The sequence below is a fragment of the Hemitrygon akajei genome, unplaced genomic scaffold (assembly GCF_048418815.1).
Source record: "Hemitrygon akajei unplaced genomic scaffold, sHemAka1.3 Scf000058, whole genome shotgun sequence".
NCBI lineage: Eukaryota > Metazoa > Chordata > Chondrichthyes > Myliobatiformes > Dasyatidae > Hemitrygon > Hemitrygon akajei.
The window spans coordinates 1,340,488-1,364,083 of record NW_027331944.1 but is presented as its reverse complement, the minus strand read 5'-3'; the positions used below and the strand labels follow the sequence as shown (position 1 = coordinate 1,364,083).

Sequence of the window (23,596 nt, the reverse complement as noted above, 5' to 3'; positions counted from 1 at the left end):
AGATGGTAATAATGAGAAAAGAGTATATCCTGGATGGTAGTAATGAGAAAAGAGCATATCCCGGATGGTAGTAATGAGACGAGAGCATATCCCGGATGGTAGTAACGAGACGAGAGCATATCCCGGATGGTAGTAACGAGACGAGAGCATATCCCGACTGGTAGTAACGAGACGAGAGCATATCCCGGATGGTACTGTTGGGAAGAGAGCATATTCCGGATTGTACTAATAGGAAGGGTGTATATCCCGAATGGTTGTAATGAGACAAGAGAATATCCCTGACGGTGATCGCCCTTAATTATGGACCTGGTATTCCTGAGAAACCACCTTTTGAAGATTTTCTCGATTATGAAGAGGCTTGCACTGTGATGAATGTGATTGTTGTACACAAGCCTCTGCAATCTGTGTCGATCCTGTGCATTGCAGCCTGCACACCAGACGGTGATGGAAACAGTCAGAATACTCTCCGCCTTGCACGTGCGAACATTTCCCAGTTTTTGGTGACAAACCCATACCAAATCTCTTCAAGCTTTGTGGGCCGAATGGCCTTTATTGCGCTGTAGGCTTTCTCTGTTTCTATGTATCTATCACCTAGTGGATCACCGCTGACGTGCCTTTCTTTGTGAATGTATAACTATGTGAGGCCAAGCAGAGATTCTCTCAGAAGAGCTTAAACCTGCTCACCCTCACCACCGCCGACCCTTCAATGAGGACTGGTGTGTGATCTCCCGACTTCTCCTTCGCGGCGTTCACAGTCACATCCTTGGTCTTGCTGTCCTTGTGTGCAAGATTATTGCGGCGACAACACTCAGCCTGTCTCCCTATCCCGGAGGGAAGTAGTTTTGAGGAAAATTCCACATGATCTGGTAGAGGACGACAGCAGAGTATCGAGGGCCGAATAGCCTTCTGTTTCTCCAGCGTTTTAGGTTCGTTCATTCTCCTCCTTCTCGCTCTGCGCTCCAGTCAGCTCCGTCTTTTCAGATAACGGGCTCTCGGGATCTCTCCTGGAGACCAGGAAATGAGGCTCACTCTCCGAATGTGACAGAGACAGGGGCCGCTCTCTCGGGATCGCGTGGATGACGTTCACTTTACTCTCTCTCTTTCTCTTCATGTCGGTGGGTGAGAGAAACTCTCTTTGAGACCATTATCGGATTCCACACAGCAGCAGATAGTTGTAGAACAGCACACAGGATTTGATGTAGATTTGAGCAAAGTACAGACTCTCTGATCCAATCAGCGCTGCCGCTTGTGACGTCAGAATCCAGATATCTGACCCGCAAACCAGGAAGTGCGGCTCAGTCTCCGAGTGTAACAGAGATCGGCGCTGCTCTCTCGGGATGTCGGGACTGTCCTTCGCAGCTCTCGTTCTTTGTCTCCACATAACGACGGGTGAGGGTCACTCTTTCGAACCCTCAGTGGCGGATAACCATCAGAGTGGCGGGTGGTAGGAGGGATGAAGATCAGGTTATAATTATCGACCTGACTGAGCTAAGAACAGATCCCTGGTATCTGTACAGATTGAGTTAAGTGCAGTTCCCAAGTCGATCCGCGTCTGTCGCTTTTCCCTCATATGATTTTCTCTTTCTCAGGTGAGTCCCAGCAGTTTACTATTATCGTTGAGCACAGCCAGATAAATGTCACCGCTGGGGCTGATGCGCTTTTTTCAGTCCGGCCGTCGTCCAGCGTCAGCAGTGGAAGCTGGAATTTTAATGGGAAAATAGTCGCCCAGTGGATCGGTCCGACTGCGGCTGTACAGAATGAGTACCGATCGCGGGCAGAGTTATTCACCTCCAACGGGTCGCTTCTGCGGAAGTCGGTGAACATGTCGGACAGTGGGGAATACCGTGTGTATATGGTTCCAACGAGTGGCTCCCAGACCTCAGCGACCGTCATTCTGCGTGTCGTTGGTAAGTGAGACAGAGTCATGCGATCTCGGACTATAACTTTCATTTTATTCCTGTGGTGAAAGAATACAATACAACCTTTACGGTGGTCGCAGAACCTGGACTCCAATGAACTCTGCCAGACCTGCTCTCGGACTGTTCAGTTCTCACTGTTGTGCGTGGCTGTGTATCCCCGTTTCTGTTTGCGGGCTGCTCGCACTTGACCGTGCCGGATGTCAATTCCGTCTTCAAGGCCATCAAGTAATCAATTGTGCTGTATTTTACTCTATTTTTGAAAACGGACTGTCTCGCAAGTCATCTGGAAATGATTAGTTCTAAATCATCTAGCGGAAAGTTTAACGATGTTCCCCTCCCCAGTGCTGCCCACATGTCTATGACGGTATAGAAACATAGAAGACCTACAGCACAATATAGGCCCTTCGGCCCACAATGTTGTGCCGAACATCTCCCCGCCGTAGAAATAACTAGGCTTACATATAACCTCCATTTTTCGAAGCTCCACTTACCTACCCAAAAGTCTCTTTAAAACCCCTATCGTATCCGCCTCCACCACCGTTGTCGGCAGCCCATTCCACGCACTCACCACTCTCTGCCTAAAAGACTTACCCCTGATATCTCCTCTGCACCTACTCCCCGGCGCCTTAAAACTGTGTCCTACTATGGCAACCATTTCAGCCCTGGGAAAATGCCTCTGACTATCCACACAATCAATGCATCTCATCATCTTGTACACCTCTATCAGGTCACGTCTCATGCTTCGTCCCTCCGAGGAGAAAAGGCCGAGTTCACTGAACCTGTTTTCATTAGGCATGCTCCCTAACCCAGGCAACAACATTGTAAATCCCGTCTGCACCCTTTCTATGGCTTCCACATCCTTCCTGCAGTGAGGCGACCAGAATATTGACAGCATTCTGTAGTTTTATCTCTGATCTGTGCATCTGTAGTAATTTGCTTAAAGCAGAATATATCTCCTTGGAGCCATCATTTCAGCACAGTACGTTACACGTGATACATGATCTGTGGTATTTTTGCAGAAGCCGTATCCAGGCCCAACACCACATCGAATGACGCTGACTCAGTAGAACTCACTGACACAGTTAGTTTGGAGTGCACGGCAAGAGGGGGACATGCTTCCTATTCGTGGTTAATGAAAAGCAGAACAGATAGCTGTAACGTTAGGATTACCTTGAGCAGCATATCGACTGAACGTTTACCGTCAGTCTCACTGTATTAGCCCATGAGTCCAACACTGATTATATTTTAAAAGGAGAAAAAAACAACAAAATATAATTACGTGCAAAGGGACTTGGCAGTCCTTGTGTAGGATTGTCTGAATGTTAATTTAGAGGTTGAGTCTGTTGCGAGGAAGGTAAATGCGATGTTAGCATTCATTTCAAGAGGACAAGAATAGAAAAGTAACCATATAATATTGAAAGTTTATAAAACACTGGTGAGGCCTCACTTGGAGTATTGTGAGCAGTTTTGGCCCCTTACCCGAGAATGGATGTGCTGAAATTGGAGAGGGTTCAAAGGCGGTTCACGGAAATGATTCCAGGAATGAAAGACTTGTCATAATATGAGCCTTTAATTTCTCTGAGCCTGTACTCACTAGAATCCAGAAGAGTTGAGAGGAAGGAAACTGTCCATCAGGTCACCCCTCATTCGTCTGAATTCCAGTGAATACAGACCCAAAGCATCAAATGTTCGTCATACGAAAACAATAGACTCATGTGAGTGAACTTCCTTTGAAGCCCTTCAGTTTCAACACATCCTTTCCAATAACAGTGCCCCAAATCTGCTCACAATACTCCAGGTGAGACCTCACTGGTGTTAAAAAGTTGAAAGGTCACATCATTGCTTTTACAAACTCGTTCACATGAAATGAATGTTAACATCGCCTTCTCCCTGTATTCCTTGATGCCCTGACCAATAGAAAATCTATCAACCTCGGCGTTAAATATGCATACAGACTTGGTCACCACCTCTGCTTGTGGCAAACAATTCCACGGATTTACAACCTCTTCTGAAGAAATAACTTTTCAGCTCCGTTCTGAAATGAGGTTTCTCTATTTTTAGCTGTGTCGTCTTGACGTTGTCTCTCCCACCACAGGAATCATTCTATCTATAGCAAATTATAGATACATAACATCCACTATAGGAAATATCCTCGCCACATCCACTCTATCTGTGTCCTTTGGTCCTAGACTCCCCCACTATAGGAAACATCCTCTTCACATCCACTCTATCTGTGTCCTCTAGTCCTAGACTCCCTCACTGTAGGAAACACCCTCTCCACATCCACTCTATCTGTGTCCTCTGGTCCTAGACTCCCCCACTATAGGGAACACCATCTCCACATCCACTCGATCTGTGTCCTCTGGTCCTAGACTCCCCCACTATAGGAAACACCCTCTCCACATCCACTCTATCTGTGTCCTCTGGTCCTAGACTCCCCCACTATAGGAAACACCCATTCCACATCTACTCTATCTGTGTCCTCTAGTCCGAGTCTCCCTCACTATAGGAAACATCCTCTCCACATCTACTCTATCTGTGTCCTCTGGTCCTAAACTCCCCTATTATAGGAAACAACCTCTCCACATCCACTCTATCTGTGTCCTCTGATCCTAGACTCCCCCACTATAGGAAACATACTCTCCACATCTCCTCTCTCTTTGTCGTCCGTTCCCAGGTTCCTCACTATTGGAAACATCCTCTCCACATTCAAAGAATCTGTGTTCTCTGGTCCTAGACTCCCCCTCTACAGGAAACATCCTCTCCACATCCACTCTGTCTGTGTCGTCTGGTCCTAGACTCCCCCACTATAGGAAACAGCCTCTCCAGATCCACTCTGTCTGTGTCGTCTGGTCCTAGACTCCCCCACTATAGGAAACATCCTCTCCACATCCACTCTGTCTGTGTTGTCTAGTCCTATACTCCCCTCCTACAGGAAACATCCTCTCCACATCCATTGTATCTGTGTCCTCTGGTCCTAGACTCCCCCACTATCGGAAACCTCCTCTCCACATCCACTCTATCTGTGTCCTCTGGTCCAAGACTCCCCCACTATAGGGAACACCATCTCCACATCCACTCGATCTGTGTCCTCTGGTCCTAGACTCCCCCACTATAGGAAACACCCTCTCCACATCCACTCTATCTGTGTCCTCTGGTCCTAGACTCCCCTACTATAGGAAACACCCATTCCACATCCACTCTATCTGTGTCCTCTAGTCCGAGTCTCCCTCACTATAGGAAACATCCTCTCCACTTCTACTCTATCTGTGGCCTCTGGTCCTAGACTCCCCCATTATAGGAAACACCCTCTACACATCCACTCTATCTGTGTCCTCTGATCCTAGACTCCCCCACTATGGGAAACATCCTCTCCACATCCACTCTATCTTTGTCCTCTGCTCCTAGACTCCCCCACTATAGGAAACATACTCTCCACATCTCCTCTCTCTTTGTCGTCCGTTCCCAGGTTCCCACTATTGGAAACATCCTCTCCACATCCAAAGAATCTGTGTTCTCTGGTCCTAGACTCCCCCTCTACAGGAAACATCCTCTCCACATCCACTCTGTCTGTGTCGTCTGGTCCTAGTCTCCCCCACTATAGGAAACATCCTCTCCACATCCAAAGAATCTGTGTTCTCTTGTCCTAGACTCCCCCTCTACAGGAAACATCCTCTCCACATCCACTCTGTCTGTGTCGTCTGGTCCTAGACTCCCCCACTATAGGAAACATCCTCTCCAGATCCACTCTGTCTGTGTCGTCTGGTCCTAGACTCCCCCACTATAGGAAACATCCTCTCCACATCCACTCTATCTGTGTTGTCTTGTCCTATACTCCCCTCCTACAGGAAACATCCTCTCCACATCCATTGTATCTGTGTCCTCTGGTCCTAGACTCCCCCACTATAGGAAACACCCTCTCCACATCCACTCTATCTGTGTCCTCTGGTCCTAGACTCCCCCACTATGGGAAACATCCTCTCCACATCCACTCTATCTGTGTCCTCTGCTCCTAGACTCCCCCACTATAGGAAACATACTCTCCACATCTCCTCTCTCTTTGTCGTCCGTTCCCAGGTCCCCACTATTGGAAACATCCTCTCCACATCCAAAGAATCTGTGTTCTCTGGTCCTAGACTCCCCCTCTACAGGAAACATCCTCTCCACATCCACTCTGTCTGTGTCGTCTGGTCCTAGTCTCCCCCACTATAGGAAACATCCTCTCCACATCCACTCTGTCTGTGTCGTCTGGTCCTAGACTCCCCCACTATAGGAAACATCCTCTCCACATCCACTCTGTCTGTGTCGTCTGGTCCTAGACTCCCCCACTATAGGAAACATCCTCTCCACATCCACTCTGTCTGTGTCGTCTAGTCCTATACTCCCCTCCTACAGGAAACATCCTCTCCACATCCATTGTATCTGTGTCCACTGGTCCTAGACTCCCCCACTATAGGGAACACCATCTCCACATCCACTCGATCTGTGTCCTCTGGTCCTAGACTCCCCCACTATCGGAAACCTCCTCTTCACATCCACTCTATCTGTGTCCACTGGTCCGAGTTTCCCCCACTATAGGAAACATCCTCTCCACATCCACTCTATCTGTGTCCTTTGGTCCTAGTCTCCCCCACTATAGGAAACATCCTCTCCACATCTACTCTGTGTTGTCCGTTCCCAGGCTCCCCCACTGTTGGAAACATCCTCTCCACATCCACTAAATCTGGGTCCTCTGATCCTAGTCTCCCCCACTACAGGAAACATCCACTCCACATCCACTCTGTGTTGCTTTTTAGAAGTTAGGAGGATGTTTAGTCTGAGGCCATAATCCTATCCACATACACTCTAACAAGGCCTCTCACAATTCGATAGTTGTCTATCAGGTCCCCCCTCATTCTTCTGAAGTCCAGTGAATACATACCCAAAGCCATTAAATGCTCTTTATAGGAAAATCATTCAATGATAGACTCATATGAGTGAATTTCCAAGAAAAATGGCCTAAATCTGCTCACAGTACTCCGGGTGAGACCTCACTGGTGTTTAAAAATTTGAAAGATTACACCATTGTTTTTATAATCTCGCCCACTTGAAATGAAAGTTAACATTGCATTTCCCTCCTCACCACAAAATCAACATGAACATTACCCTTTACTGGATCTTGCACAACTACTCCCAAGTCTCAATGCACTTCAATACTTTGTATTTTCCCTCCACTTAGGGAATATTCATCTCCCATTTATTCTAACAAAGTACATAACCGTTCGCTAACCGGCACTGTATTCCATCTGTCATTTCTTTGGCCATTCTCCTAATATGTTTTGTAGCAGGATTTAAGTAAGATTTACAATGAGATTTACAAGGATGTTTCCTGGATTGGGGAGCGTGCCTTATGAAAGTAGGCTGAGTGAACTCAGCCTTTTCTCCTTGGACCGTCTGAGGATGAGAGGTGACCTGATCGAGGTGTTTAAGATGAAGAGAGGCATTGATGGTGTGCATAGTCAGAAGTTTTTTTTCACCAGGGCTGAAATGGTTGCCACAAGAGGACACAGGTTTAAGGTGCTGGGCAGTAGGTACAGAGGAGGTGTCAGGGGCAAGTTTGTTACTCAGAGAGTGGCGAGTACGTGGAATGGGCTGCTGGCAATAGTGGTGGAGTCGGATACGATAGGGTCTTTTAAGTGACTTTTGGATAAGGACATGCAGCTGGAAAAATATAGGGCTATGGGTAGGACCAGTAATTTCATTGGTCGGGACATGTCCGGCACAACTTTTTGGACCGAAGACCTTGTATTATGCTGTAGGTTTTCTATGTTTCTGCATGATGACACTTTTCCACCTGCCATTTCTTTTCCCATTCCCCTAATATGTCTAAGTTCTTGTGTGGCCTCTCTAATTCCTCAATGCGAAATGTCCCTCACACGTGTATTCTTGTCGTCTGCAAACTTTACAAGAGTGCAATCAATTCCATCGTCCAAATCGTTGACATGTAACAGGACAATTAAAGTATAGCCAAGTTACTTAGTCCCCCTATGAAACAGCAGTAAAGTTTTAAACTCCGCCGGAGTTTCATTCAGTCCGCGATCTGATCTGAAATCGAAACACGTGGGGATAAGAGACAGGAATGACGACAGAGACAGGGATCTTGAGTTAGCGAACCAAATGTTATGAACGTGATGTAGCTGAAACCAAGTGTAACTCCATTCGAAATTTAATTTTAGGTCCAGGGCCAGTGACAGGGGTTGCCGTGGTGACCAATAATCACAATATGAGGAAAGTATATAATTAAAGTATTGGTGACAATTTGGTTGTATTTACAGAGGCAGGGATCTTGAGTTGGTGAACCAAATGTTATGAACATGATGTAGCTGAAACCAAGCGTAAAACCATTTGTATTGTAATTGTATTTACAGAGCCAGTGACCGGGGTTACTGTGGTGACCAATGATTCCACTCCCCTGGAAAACCTCGATATCATCGCACTGAGTTGTGTCGCGTCGGGCACTGTTGAGACACGGTCATGGTTCAAGGACAACCAACCCATCCAGGAAAACGGCAGAATATTTACATCTCCCGACAAGGCGAAACTAACTATAATCAGTGTGAACAGAAACGACGTAGGGACGTACAAGTGCATCGCCAGCAACTCTTTCAGCAGTGATGCTGGACAGACCTACGTGGAGGTTTACAGCAAGTACACAGGTAAGCAGCAACCATCATTTGTAGCGGATGCTCCACAGGTATTCTCATTTTATAGATAGGCCAGAGAAGGTCAGAATTGTACCGGAGCGTCCAGTTGTTTCAAATGTTGTGTCAAACCTGACGTTAACTTGCCAAGTGGAAGTAAGTCCAGAACCAGCCTATTGGCTCGGTGTGTCTGACACTCCGAGGGAGGAGTTGTAACGTTTGATGACCACAGGCAGGAATGACTTCCTATGACGCTCAGTGTTACATCTCGGTGGAATGAGTCTCTGGCTGAATGTAATCCTGTGCCTAACCAGTACATTATGGAGTGGATGGGAGTCATTGTCCAAGATGGCATGCAACTTGGACAGCATCCTCTTTTCCGACACCACCGTCAGAGAGTCCTGTTCCACCCCCACAACATCACTGGCCTTACGAATGAGTTTGTTGATTCTGTTGGAGTCTGCTACCCTCAGCCTGCTGCCCCAGCACACAACAGCAAACATGATAGCACTGGCCACCACAGTTTCGTAGAACATCCTCTGCATCGTCCGGCAGATCTTAAAGGACCTCAGTCTCCGCAGGAAATAGACGACTCCGACCCTTCTTGTAGACAGCCTCAGTGTTCTTTGACCAGTCCAGTTTATTGTCAATTCGTATCCCGAGGTATTTGTAATCCTCCACTATGACCACACAGACCCCTTGGATGGAAACAGGGGTCACCGTTGCCTTGGCCCTCCTCAGGTCCACCACCAGCTCCTTAGTCCTTTTTACATTAAGCTGCAGATGATTCTGCTCGCACCATGTGACAAAGTTTCCCACCGTAGCCCTGTACTCAGCCTCATCTGCCTTGCTGATGCATCCAACTATGGCAGAGTCATCAGAAAACTTCTGAAGATGACAAGACTCGGTGCAGTAGTTGAAGTCCGAGGTGTAGATGATGAAGAGAAAAGGAGACAGGACAGACCCTGTGGAGCCCCAGTGCTGCTGACCACTCTGTCTGACACACAGTGTTGTAAGCACTGTGTGCCAGTGCTTGGAAGTACAAGAAAAGATCTAAAAACCGTAGATTAGGACAGGTTGATCTCTGGCACGGATGTCGTTGGTAAGTGGGAGGCCTTCAACGGAGAAATTTTGAGAGTGCAGAGTTTGTATGTTCCTGTCAGGGTTAAAGGCAAAAGGAATAATAATAAGGAACTTTGGTTCTCGAGAGATATTGGAACTCTGATAAAGAAGAAGAGAGAGATGTCTAACATATATAGGCAACAGCGAGGAAATAAGGTGCTTGAGGAGTATAAAAAGTGCTAAAAATACCTAGGAAAGAAATCAGGAGGCTAAAAGAAGGCATTAGGTTGCTTTGCCAGTCAAGGTGAAGGATAATCCTAAGAGCTTCTACAGATATGTTAAGAGCAAAAGGATAGTAAGGGATAAAATTGATCCTCTTGAAGATCAGAGTGGTCGGCTATGTATGGAAACAAAAGAAATGGGGGAGATCTTAAATGTTTTTTTGCATCACTGTTTACTAAGGAAATTGGTATGGAGTCTATGGAAATAATGCAAACAGGTAGTGAGGACATGGAACTTATACAAATTAAACAGGAGGAGGTACTCGCTGTCTTGAGGCAAATCAGAGTAGATAAATCCCCGGAACCTGGCAGGGTATTCCCTCGGACCTTGATGGTGACTTGTGTTGAAATTGCAGGGGCCCTGGCAGATGTATTTAAAAAGTCGGTATAGACGGGTGAGGTGTTCATGTTGTTCCGTTGTTTTAAAAAAAGCCTCTAAAAGTAATCCAAGAAATCATAGGCCGGTAAGTTTGATGTTAGTAGCAGGTAAAATATTTGAAGGATTACTAAGAGAAAGGCTTTACAAGTATTTCGATAGACAGGGACTTACCAGGGAGAGTCAAGCTGGCTTTGTGCGTGGTCGGTCATGGTCAAACCAATCTATTAGAGTTTCTCGAGGAAGTTACCAGGAAAGTGGATGAAGGGAAGGCAGTGTAGGTTGTCTACATGGACTTCAGTAAGGCCTTTGACAAGGTCTCACATGGGAGGTTAGTTAGGAAGATTCAGTCGCTAGTTCTACATGGAGAGGAAGTCAATTGGATTAGACTTTGGCTCAATGGAAGAAGCCGGAGAGCGGTAGTGGAGGATTGCTTCTCTGAGTGGAGGCTAGTGGTGTGCCACAGGGATCAGTGCTGGGTCCACTGTTATTTGTTATCTATATCAATGATCTCGATGACAATGTGGTAAATTGGATCATCTAATTTGCTGATGAAACAAAGATTGGAGGTGTAGTGGACAAGTGAGGAAGGTTTTCAAAGCCTGCAGAGGGATTTGGACCAGTTGGGGGAATGGGCTGAAAAATGGCTGATGGTAGTTTACTGCAGAGAAGTCTGAGGTATTGTACTTTGGAAGGACAAACCAAGGTAGAACATACAAGGTAAATGGTAGGACACTGAGGAATGCAGTAGAACAGAGGGATTAAGAAATACAGATACAAAAATCACTGAAAGCTGTGTCACAGGTAGATTGGGTCGTAAAGAGAGATTTTGGCACATTGGCCTTTATAAGATAGATAGATAGATAGATAGATAGATAGATAGATAGATAGATAGATAGATAGATAGATAGATAGATAGATAGATAGATAGATAGATAGATAGATAGATAGATAGATAGATAGATAGATACTTTATTCATCCCCATGGGGAAAGTCAACCTTTTTTCCAATGTCCCATACACTTGTTGTAGCAAAAACTAATTACATACAATACTTAACTCAGTAATAATATGATATGCATCTAAATCACTAACTCAAAAAGCATTAATAATAGCTTTAAGAAAAAAAAAGTTCTTAAGTCCTGGCAGTTGAATTGTAAAGCCTAATGGCATTGGGGAGTATTGACCTCTTCATCCTGTCTGAGGAGCATTGCATCGATAGTAACCTGTCGCTGAAACTGCTTCTCTGTCTCTGGATGGTGCTTTGTAGAGGATGTTCAGGGTTTTCCATAATTGACCGTAGCCTACTCAGCGCCCTTCGCTCAGCTACCGATGTTAAACTCTCCAGTACTTTGCCCAAAGTACTGAGTATAAGAGTTGCAATGTTATGGTGAGGTTGTATAAGACATTGGTGAGGCCAAATTTGGAGTATTGCATGTAGTTTTGGTCACCTAATTACAGGAAAAAAAACATTAGTAAGATTGAAAGAGTGCAGAGAAGGTTTTGAAGGATGTTTCCGCGACTTGAGAAACTGAGTTACAGAGAAAGTTTGAATAGCTTTGGACTTTATTCCCGAGCGTAGAAGAACGAGGGGAGATTTGATAGAGGAAAATAAAATAATGATGGGTATATATAGGGTTAATGCAAGCCGACTTTTTCCACTGAGGCCGGGGGAGAAAAAATAAATAAACAGAGGGTATGAGTTACGTGTGAAGGGGGAAAAGTTTAAAGGGAACATTGTTGGGGCTTCTTCACACAGAGAGTGGGTGGGAATGTGGAATGAGCTGACAGATGAACTGGTAATTGAGGGCTCATTTTTAATATTCAAGAGAAGCTTGGATAGGTACATGGATGAGAGGTGTATGTAGGGATATGCTCCAGGTGCAGGTCAGTGGGACTAGGCAGAAGACTGGTTCCACACAGCCAAGAAGGGCCGAAGGGCCTTTTTTCTGTGCTGTAATGTTCTATGTTTCTATGGGTCCATTCGAAATGTTGCAATGGGATATCCACACCCCCCCCCCCCCCCACCATCCTTCTATATTCAAACGAGTACACACCCAGAGCAATTAAATGTTCCTCGGATGTTAACCCTCTCATTCCCGGAATGATCCTTGCGACACAATATACGACTCCAAACTGACTCAGTCAAATTGTTGTGAAAATGAATTTGCCACTGATAAAGACGTGTTCTCGGAATGTAGATATATATATTTTCCCCATGTGTGTTACCAGCAAAAACAGATGGCAATTGTACCCTCGGTTCTGGCGCCATCGTGGGCATTGTACTTGGTTTACTTGGCGTGGGCCTGATCGGCGGAGTCAGTGGATGGTTGGTCGCGAGGAAAGCTGGCGGGTAAATGCATGTTTTCTCCTAATGTCGCCTCTGCTTTTAATTGGTGCGGTAGAATTCTGTTTTCTTTTTCTTTTTTTTGCAAAAGTGTTATACCAAAAGCTTTAATGCGAGTTTGAGATGCGACAGGTGAATGAAGCAAATTACACAAATTGAAGAGGGAAATAGATAAATATCTGGTGACGGGACATGTGAAATGCTCAGGAACGGAACACGAGCGGTGCATGGGTGAAGATGTCCACCAGGCACTGGTGTCCTTTCTGTAGACGGTAACTGATATCAGACCATAAGACCATGACTCTGCCCCGCCATTCAATCATGGACTGACCCAATTCGTCCAGTCAACACCACTCCCCTGCCTTCTCCCCAGACCCTTTGATGCCCAAGAAACTATCGATCTCTGCTTTAAATACACCCAGTGACTTGGCCTCCACACACACGTGTGGCAACAAATTCCACAGATTTACCAGAGTCTGCCTAAAGTAATTTCTCTGCATTTCTGTTCTAAATTGACGCCCTTCAATCCCCTCCCATGGGAAATAACTTTGCCATATGTGACTGAATATTACCCTGTCGACAACAATCAACTTGCAGCTGGTCAACTCCCGCCTCTCGTCTGGTGATTGAAAAAAAACGGGGACCGCTCGGGCTCCAACTTTTTGCAATTTTTTTTTTACATCTCATTTCCCAAAAGCTACTAAAATTGATCAGCAATTCTGAAATCATTCCACAGATCAGGGACAGTCCGTGGACAGAATCAGCATTAAGCTTTCACGTGGGCGTTGTTTTCCAGAAATTTGAACATTTGTCTGAAAGCGGAAGCGTTCAGTGATACATGTGTCACTTTCCCCTGACAAACTGAGATCTGAAGGCCCGAAACACTTTCTCCTGACAATTTTCTTTCTCCTGAATATTTTTCTCTGAAAGAGGCTTCCATTCAGTTACACGTGTCACGCTCTCCTGGAAAACTGAGATCCGAAAGGACAAACCGTTATCTCTGAGTAACACATTATGGCCATTATTGTTGATATCGAGTAGGACTGGAATCGGGCATCTGATAACCTGAACAGTTTCCAGGAATAACTAGGAAGTATTGAATGGACATAGGAATTATATCATCCGGAGTATCAGTGCAAGAAAGTCACTTCCTGCCGGATTCATGGTTTGACATTTGTTTCTGTTTATTCAGGATCCAAGATCCGCCACAATCCCAATACGACACGAGCATCAATTCCGGAAGGAAGGGTGAGTGAACTGCATTTCAACTGTTCTACTTCTGAGCTCCTGGAAATCTTAATATTTCATTTAAATATGGCAGTTCCTAGTGCACAGAAGATGGAGGTTTTCATCCGAGCGAATGGTCGCGAATAATGCTGCTTGGGTTGTTGGGATGTCCAGTTAAATAAGTGGACATTTTCTACTCAAGATTACAATATAATTAGAGGGGCGGTATGCGATTTACCTTTCTGTTTCTGACCTAAATTATTGGTCGTCTATACAGGGTTTTACCGGTTTCTGGCGTTTGTGGGAATGTAGTTCATGTTATCGCTGGCATTTTGTTTTGTGGCCGGATTGACATCCGCTGTATTAACAACAGCCCATGATGCTCTTCACCGCTGTGACGTATCTGTATCGTTCCCGCAGGCATCTTGGATACAAACACCGTGAACGCATCGGGAAACTATGAAAATCTCTCAAGGATTGAACAGGTTGGATCTTTGTATTATGTTCCTGATATAAAATATAACCATATAACAATTACATCACGGAAACAGGCCATCTCGGCCCTTCCAGTCCATGCCGAACGCTTATTCTCACCTGGTCCCACCGACCTGCACTCAGCCCATAACCCTCCATTCCTTTCCTGTCCATATACCTATCCATTTTGTTTTAAATGACAAAATCGAACCTGCCTCTACCACTTCTACTGGATTCTCCTTCCACACAGCTACCACTCTCTGAATAAAGAAGTTCCCCCTCGTGTTACCCCTAAACTTTTGCCCCTTAACTCTCAAATCATCTCCTCTTGTTGGAATCTCCCCTACTCTCAATGGAAAAAGCCTATCCACGTCAACTCTATCTATCCCCCTCATAATTTTAAAAAACTCCATCAAGTACCCCCGAACTTTCTACGCTCCAAAGAATAAAGACCTAACTTGTTCAACCTTTCCCTGGAACTTGTGTGCTGAAACCCAGGTAACATTCTAGTAAATCTGCTCTGCTCTGTCTGTAATTTGTTGACATCTTTCCTATAATTCGGTGACGAGAACTGTACACAATACTCCAAATTCGGCCTTACCAAAGTCTTGTACAATTTTAACATTACAACCCAAACCCTATACTCAATGCTCTGATATATAAGGGCCAGCATACCAAAAGCTTTCTTCACTACCCTATCCACATGAGATTCCACCTTCAGGGAACTATGCCCCATCATTTCTAGATCACTCTATTCTACTGCATTCCTCAATGCCCTACCATTTACCATGTATGTCCTATTTTCATTATTCCTACCAAATTGTAGCACCTCACACTTATCAGCATTAAACACCATCTGCCATCTTTCAGCCCACTCTTCTAACTGGCCTAAATCCCTCTGCAAGTTTGAAAACCTACTTCATTATCCACAACGCCACCTATCTTGGTGTGATCTGCATACGTACTAATCCAATTGACAAACCCATCATCCAGATCATTAATGTATATGACAAACAGCATTGGAGAAAGTACAGATCCCTGAGGCACACCACTTGTCACCGGCCTCCAACCTGACAAACAGTTATCCACCACTACTCTCTGGTATCTCCCACTGAGCCACTGTTGAATCCATTTTACTACATCAATATTCATACCTATCAATTGAACCTTCCTAAATAACCTTCCGTGTGGAACCTTGTCAAAGGCCTTACTGAAGTCCATATAGACAACATCCACTGCTTTACCCTCGTCAACTTTCCCAGCAACCTCTTCAAAAATTCAATAATATTTGTCAAACATGGCCTTCCACGCACAAATCCATGTTGACTGCTCCTAATCAGACCCTATCTATCCAAATAAATATATATACCATCTCTGAGAATACTTTCCATTAACTTACCCACCACTGACGTCAAACGGACAGGTCTATAATTGCTAGGTTTACTCTCAGAAACATTTTTGAACAATTCAACCACATGAACAATACGCCAATCCTCCGGCACCATCCCCATTTCTAATGTCATTTGAAATATCTCTGACAGAGCCCCTGCTATTTCTACACTAACCTTCCTCAAGGTCCTAGGGAAAATCCTGTCAGGACCGGAGATTTATCCACTTTGATTCTCTAAAAGCTCTAGTACTCAGTTATCGTTTTGCAAAGGATACTGATTGTGGATGATCAGCCATGTTCACATTTAATGGCGATGCTCTGTCGAAGGGCCTGATGAGCTACTCCTGCACCAATTGTCTATTGTCTATTGACAAGAACATAAGTAATGTGATGGGCAGCGTCCATCGGCCCCTTCGGCTCTGATTGGTCACTTATTAAGATCATGGATGATCTATCCCGGTTCCCATTTCCATTTACCTGGGAACAACGCTTCACAACGGAAACCAAACTTGATGGCATGAACGTCGACATTTTCCTACCGGCATTTTGTTCGCTTCCCATGTATTCTCCAATCTGGACTCAAATATCTTCTCCCCCACCTGCCAGCAACTTCCCCTGGCGACCCTCTTCCTTCTGCCATGGTCCAGTCTCCTCTTCAGCCCTTTACCTTTCCACACTGTCCAGGCCCACCTTTCACCTTCCAGCTGTAAAACCGTCCTATCCACTACTGCTCCCGCTTTTCCGCTTACTTTCCAGTTCAGTAGAAGGGTCTCGACCCAAAACGGCGACTGTTTATTAAGTTCCATTGATGCTACCTGAAACGCTGAGTTCCTCCGCCATTTTGTGGGTGTTGCTCTGCATCTGCAGAAAGACGTCACTGGAGACACCTGCGGTGTGCGCAGAATCCAGAATTCTTGTACTCTGCAAAAACATATCTTACTCTGACTGGAACATATTTCATGAATGACTTTGTAAATGTCCGCTCTACGCGGGTAAGTCACAGAGGGAAAGCATGGTCAGGTCTGCACAGGCCCATTGTGATCAGCAGTGATCTCTGTGAGCGGTTACGAGAAAGAGCAAATACGGTCAGCGTCCTGAGGCCACAAGTCCGTATCCCCAATCTGTCACGTGCACATTCTGATCCAGACTTATCTCCCTAGATGAATGGTTTTGCAGACGAGTTCCTCGTTAAGTAACATGCATCATGCTACTCTTATTGCTGAGTGATTACGAATGATTTAATATCGTTCGGCAGTGTTCCTATGTCAAACAAAATATATATTGTTCTCACACTGAATCTGAAGCACGCAGCGTGTAGAATGGCGAATGGTGCAATATTGCTCCAAGCAGGGAAGAATGTGAAAATTGATACTCGTGGTGTTTATATGTTGAGAGACAGAATACAAATGTTGAGCACTTGGTTAAACCTCTCAATAGAAATCTTCAAATTCTCTTTTCAGGGCGGAAGGGACAATGCCGAAGATGGAAACTCCACTTACACGGTGAGGGATATATTTGCGTCAATCCCTTTTTGTAGTAATTGTTCCACTTCACAGAGTAAGAAACAAAACCTGAAGCGAGATATTCGATAGTGAGAATGACGTCGAAGAGGCAACTGTAGGGGACACAGAAATGGCCAATGAACTCAAGAAGTATCATGTGCCAGTCTTTACTGCGGAGCAGACCATCAGTATGACAGTGTCAGGGCACCGGAGTGGTTGCAGTCACTATAATAAGGAGAAGATGCAAGGCAAGCTGGAAGGGCTGAAGGTGGAGAAATCACCGGGATTAACTGCTCCCCAGCATTCTGAAACGGGCCGCTGAAGAGGTAGTGGAGGGAATTGTACTGGTATGCCAAGCTGCAGATTACTATGGAATTGTTTTTGAGGGCTAGAAAGTTGCAAATATCACTCTGATCTTCTTGACGGAAGGGAAGCAAAGGACAAGGGATTACGTGCCCTTTCGCTTGGGCACCATGACTGTCTGTCTCGGATCCTCTGTTCATCATGGTCCGACTGTTCCGTGTTACTTTCAGACATAATTTATTAAATAAGCGCAGGTACTCCTTAATATTCTTGCAGTTCTCTTCAGACAAGAAATGCTTTTGATTTTAAAAAAATCTGCTAATCATGCTGATTTCCTCACACTTACAGGGACTTGTCCTGGAGAACCAATCTGTTTACAGTGATCTGAAGAGGTAAGTGAACGGGATATTGGGCTGCCGATACATAGTGTCACCTGTAAAGGAAACGCATGCACTAGTTTCAGTTCTGTGAGCCGTGCAGGGCCATGGTTGTGCCGTGTATATATTACCCTGTCGTTAGCAGTTTCGAAACACAGTATAAGACTGGAGTTGGGCGGCATCGTACAGCGATATATTGATATTGAAAGTAACAAATTTGCTGGGCCCGTGGCGATATGAAATACACTAGTTCTATGCAATGCTCCATTGTCACGATGTTTGGCACAGATTCAAAAATCATCATCTCGTGTTTGTCCTCACCAGCAGCCGCACTTTCCGATTGCTGACGTGTGAATTGTTCCCGCAGATGACGTCACTCTAGAAGAGAAGTGGATGGTTGGCACGTGATTTGACACTGAGGAAGGGCAACCATCGAGGGAAACGCCATCGTTCAGAATGTCCTTCAATGTTTCTTTATAATTGTTCTCCATGTCTCCGTTAGATCTTTTCTGCGTTTCACATCCTCACGCCGAAGTCATCAGTGAAGGTTTTGACTCGTTTGTATCACAGCAGCTTAGTTCCCTCACCTCAGCCCAGACTCCTATGACCCATAATTGACACCTTCACACTGCCGCCGACATTTTCCCACTCAACTTTGCTGTGTGATCTAACCTCTACACCGTCTTGACCCACATCATGGTCCGGTAGGTTTCTGACTACTAGTTACGCTGAAAAACATGAAATATCGGAGCGCTTCACGCTCAACCCACAGCTTAGCTTCGTTATTCACTTGGCGTGAGGCCAGTGCCGCGGCACAAGCGGCCAAGTGGTTTTAATTCCATTAATTTCACGCTCAGCGTCACAGAGCTCGCTATGAGCAGGGGATCCGTATTCGTCACTTACCTCGCATTCACCTTCCATTAGTGTCTCAGAGGCCCAAACCCATTTGGACAGAGTGGGCGGGATACGAGCATGGACGGCGGAAGTGCCTTTCCAGGGATTAGGAAACACCTAATGAGCTTCAGCGTCTGATTAACAGACAGGAAATGACATAGTTTCTGTGCTCTTAAGACTCAATCAAGGAGCCTTGAACAGGAAGATAAAGAATTATGGTGACCAATACAGAGAAACATCAGATTCTGTCCGAGACCAGGGCCGGGAATAGACCATTAATACCATGGTCACGTATTTCAGGTGTTACTCGTGTGCTCCCGCTGTTATCCGAATGCGTTGTAAGAGACTGGTCTATTGACCTGTCATGGGGATTTTGATAAAATGACCCCTGGTCGAATCTCTGTCTACTTCGTACTCTATTCATGCTACCTGAGCAGCTGATTATGTGCTGTAATGTGTGATTTAAATGGCAAAATTATTTTAAGCCTATTCAACTCAGGCGTGGTTAGCATAGCGGCGTTCGGATTCATCTCACCATCCAAAGTCCAGGAAGGTTAATTGGTCATTGCAAGTTGCCCTGTGATTGGGTCAGCGTTGGAACATAGAACATGGCACACAGAAACTCTACAGCACATTACAGGATCTTCGGCCTACATCGTTGTGCCGACCATATATCTTTCTCTAGAAACTGCCGAGATTTTTCCCTTACCGCACAGCCTTCTATGTTTCGAAGCTCCATGTATCTATACAAATGGCTCTTAAAAGATCACATTGTATCCGCCTCTACCACCATCTCTGGCAGTGCATGTCACTCACCCATCACTCTCTGTGTGAAGAACCTACCTCTGACTCTCCCCTTGACCTACGTCCGAGACCCATAAATCTACACTATCCCGTGTTGGCCATTTCAGCACTAGGAAAAGGCTTCTGGGTATCCACACCATCAATACCACTCATCATCTTATACACCTCTGTCAGGTCACCCCTCATCCTCCGTCACTCGAGGGAGAAAAGGCCGAGGTCACTCAACCTATTTCCATGGGGCGTGCTCTCCCACCCAGGCAACGTCCTTGTAAACCTCCTCTGTGATCGGGTTTGTCGTCGGTCGCTGAACGGCTACTCCGCGCTTTATGGCTGAATAATAAATGGAATTAAATAGAAAACGGTGCTGAAACCCTGAGTTGACTCCTGATTTGCTGCGTGAATTGGCTCAGTGAATGTTTATCCACCCGAGACACTGATTCAGACCCTTTTTCCAATTTACCTGTACGCCGAAAATATGTCGTCGCTTCTTATTTGCAGAGTGTTGATTGATCCCATCACCCTTTCACTTCACGTGGATCTTCCATCAGCCTCCCTCGTTCCCTCGTGTCTGTGTTTCACTCTACCGCAGTTTCATGATTTTTTTGTTGCGTATTTTGGCTTCAATCTTCCTCTTTCTTTGCTCTTTGGTCCGCACCGCTGAACGTGTCTGGGAAAAAAAAGCATTATGTGATAAGGGAACAATATAACAGCCGATATGAGATCAGCACCCCTCCGTTCTCCGCGTAAATGCCCAGATGACACTTAAGCTGCCAGTCACTGCTTTCACTGACAGTGCGTTCAAGGCACCGACCACTCTCGGTATTTAAAACATGTAATGCAAATCTGGACTTCACTTTTCCTTCTCTCATCTGGTCACTAATTCCTATCGCATTCCCCTCCACCCCGCCCCCTAATTTGTGCTTTCCTTATTTTATTTTCTTTCATTTGGATAACATGTATCAACTTATGTCAGTGTGGGCTCCTGTAGCCAATAACCCACAGTATTCAAAATGTCTTTTCTCCCTGTTGGAATTCAACCACTCGCCATGCTGCTCTCTACTGAATATAATCCAGGAACCCAGGAACTTCTGTAGGGGTCCTGTTTGTTGACTTCAGCTCGGCGTTTAACACCATCGTTCCAGAAATCCTCAACTCCAAACTCACCCAGCTTAATGTCTCCCCCGGCATCTGTCAGTGGATCACAACCTTCCTGACTGACAGGGTGCAGCAAGTGAGGCTGGGGAGCATCATCTCTTGCAACCGGACAATCAGTACCGGTGCCCCCCCCCCACCCCCAGGGCACCGTGTGCTCTCCACACTGCTCTTCTCCCTTTACACTAATGACTGCACCTCACAGGATCCATCTGTTAAACTCCTGAAGTTTGCAGCCGACACAGCTGTCATTGGCCTTATCCGAGACGGTGATGAGTCTGCATACAGACGGGAGGTAGAACGGCTGGCCCTCTGGTGTGGTCAGAACAATCTGGAGCTAAGTACGCTCAAGACTGTGGAGATGACAGTGGACTGCAGGAGGAGCCCCCCAATACTCCCCCCCCCACTCACTATACTAAACAGTATTGTGTCTGCTGTGGAGACCTTCAGATTTCTGGGTGTCACAATCTCCCAGGACCTGAAGTGGACACCCAACGCGGACACTCTTATCAGAAAGGCTCAGCAGAGGTTGTATTCCCTACGTCAACTCACGAAGTGCAACCTGCCTCAGGAGCTGCTGATTCAATTCTATTCAGGAATAATCCAGTCTGTTCTCTGTTCGTCCATCACTGTCTGGTTTGAATCAGCTACCAAAGAAAACAAGAATAGACTCCAAAGAACCGTCAGGACTGCGGGAACGATCATTGGTGTGAAGCTGCCCTCGATCCAAGACTGAAATGCATCAAGAGTCAGGAAGCGAGCAAGCAGCATTATTGTAGACCCATCACACCCTGGACATCACCTGTTCCAACTCCATCCTTCTAGTAGGCGCTTTAGATCACTGTATGTTGACATTCATAGCAAAAGGATTTGAGTACGGGAGCAGGGAGGTTCTACTGCAGTTGTACAAGGCCTTGGTGAGACGGCACCTAGAGCATTGTGGGCAGTTTTTGTCCCCTAATCTGAGGAAAGACATTCTTGCCATTGAAGGAGTACAAAGAATGTTCACCAGATTGATTCCTGGGATGGCAGGACTTTCATATGAAGAAAGATTGGATCGACTAGGCTTATACTCACTGGAATTTAGAAGACTGAGGGGGGATCTTATTGAAAAGTATAAAATTTTAAACGGATTGGACAGGCCAGATGCAGGAAGATTGCTTCCGATGTTAGGGAAGTCCAGCAAGTCCAGTAAGAGGAGTTACAGTTTAAGGATAAAGGGGAAGCCTTTTAGGACCGAGATGAGGAAGAACTTCTTCACACAACGAGTGGTGAATTTGTGAATTCTCTGCCACAGGAAACAGTTGAGGCCGGTTAATTGGTTATATTTAAGAGGAAGTAAGATATTGCCCTTGTGGCTAAAGGGATCGGGGGTATGGAGGGAAAGCAGGTACAGGGTTCTGAGTTGGATGATCTGCCATGATCATACTGAATGGCGGTGCTGGCTCGAAGGGCCGAATGGCCTACTCCTGCACCTATTTTCTATCTTTCTAAATATCTATGCCGGGACAAAAAGGTACAAGATCAGTTTCTTTCCGGATGCCATCAGTCTTATGAACACTTGAATTTTAGTCTATTATGAATCAAGGCCACCTGTACATCCAGTGAGGTGGATCTCATTGTATATAGTTTATGATTAACACATATCCCGGGAAGGAGGCAAAGAGTGGGAATACAGGAAGCCTTTTCTCAGTTGCAAACGGTGACGAGTGGTGTTTCACGGGAGTCTGTGTTGGGAACGGATCCTTTACGTCAGATGTCAATGATTGGGATGGTGGCATTGTGTCTTTGTTGTAAGATTTGCAGACCATTTGAAGGTAGATGACGGGACATGAAGCAGAGAGGCTAAAGAAGGACTTAGACAGATTTGGAGAATGGGCAAAGAAGGCAGATAGAATGCACTTCCGGGGTTGTTTGAACATGCACATTGGTGGGGGGGGGGGTGTGAAATAGAAGGCTGACTCGTTTCTAAATGAAAATAAAATACAAAAGTAAAACTGGGGTAGAAAGGGACATGGGATTCCCTGTGCAGGATTCGCTGAAGGTTACCTTGCCGGATCAGTCTGTGATGAGCAAGGGAAATGTAGTGTTAGCCTTCATTTCAAGAAGACTCGAACATAAAACATGTTAATATTGAAACTTTATAATGAACTGTTGACTGCTCATTTGCAGCACAGTAAGCAGGCTTGAGCCACCGTCTGACAAACGATGTGCTGACACTGATGAAGGTGACAAAGAAGCTTTATGTCAGATATTCCAGGATGGAAAGGCTTGTCCTACGAAGAGCTTTCAATGGCTCTGGGTCTGTATTCAGAGAATTCAGAAAGATCAGGGTTGGTGTCAGTGAAACCTTTCGAACCGTGAAAGGGATTGATAGCTTGGATATGGAGAGAACGTTTCCTGCAGTGGGTAGTCTAGGACCAGAGGACACAGATAGAGTGGATGAGGAGACGATGTTTCCTATTGTGGGGTAGTCTAGGACCAGAGGACAGAGATAGATTGGATGTGGAGAGGATGTTTCCTACAGTGGGGGAGTCTACGAACAGAGGACACAGAGAGAGTGGGTGTGGAGAGGATATTTCTTGAGTGGGGGAGTGTCGGACCAGGGGACACAGATAGAGTGGATGTGGAGAGGATGTTTCCTATAGTGGGGGAGTCTAGGACCAGAGGACACAGATAGAGTGGATGTGGAGAGGATGTTTCCTATAATGGGGGAGTCTAGGACCAGAGGACACAGATAGAGTGGATGTGGAGAGGATGTTTCCTATAGTGGGGGAGTCTAGGACCAGAGGACACAGATAGAGTGGAT

General features: G+C 45.7%; 1 protein-coding gene across 1 annotated transcript; it reads left to right on the top strand.

Moving 5' to 3' along the window:
- Positions 1–1,329: 1,329 nt before the first annotated feature.
- Positions 1,330–19,972, top strand: LOC140721596 (cell adhesion molecule CEACAM7-like). The gene is made up of 9 exons (XM_073036408.1): positions 1,330–1,389; positions 1,590–1,907; positions 8,327–8,614; positions 12,550–12,670; positions 13,857–13,912; positions 14,312–14,376; positions 17,216–17,257; positions 17,909–17,952; positions 18,305–19,972. The coding sequence occupies exons 1-9, from the start codon at positions 1,338–1,340 to the stop codon at positions 18,306–18,308; spliced, it is 990 nt and encodes a 329-aa protein (XP_072892509.1). The 5' UTR covers positions 1,330–1,337; the 3' UTR covers positions 18,309–19,972.
- Positions 19,973–23,596: the final 3,624 nt, after the last annotated feature.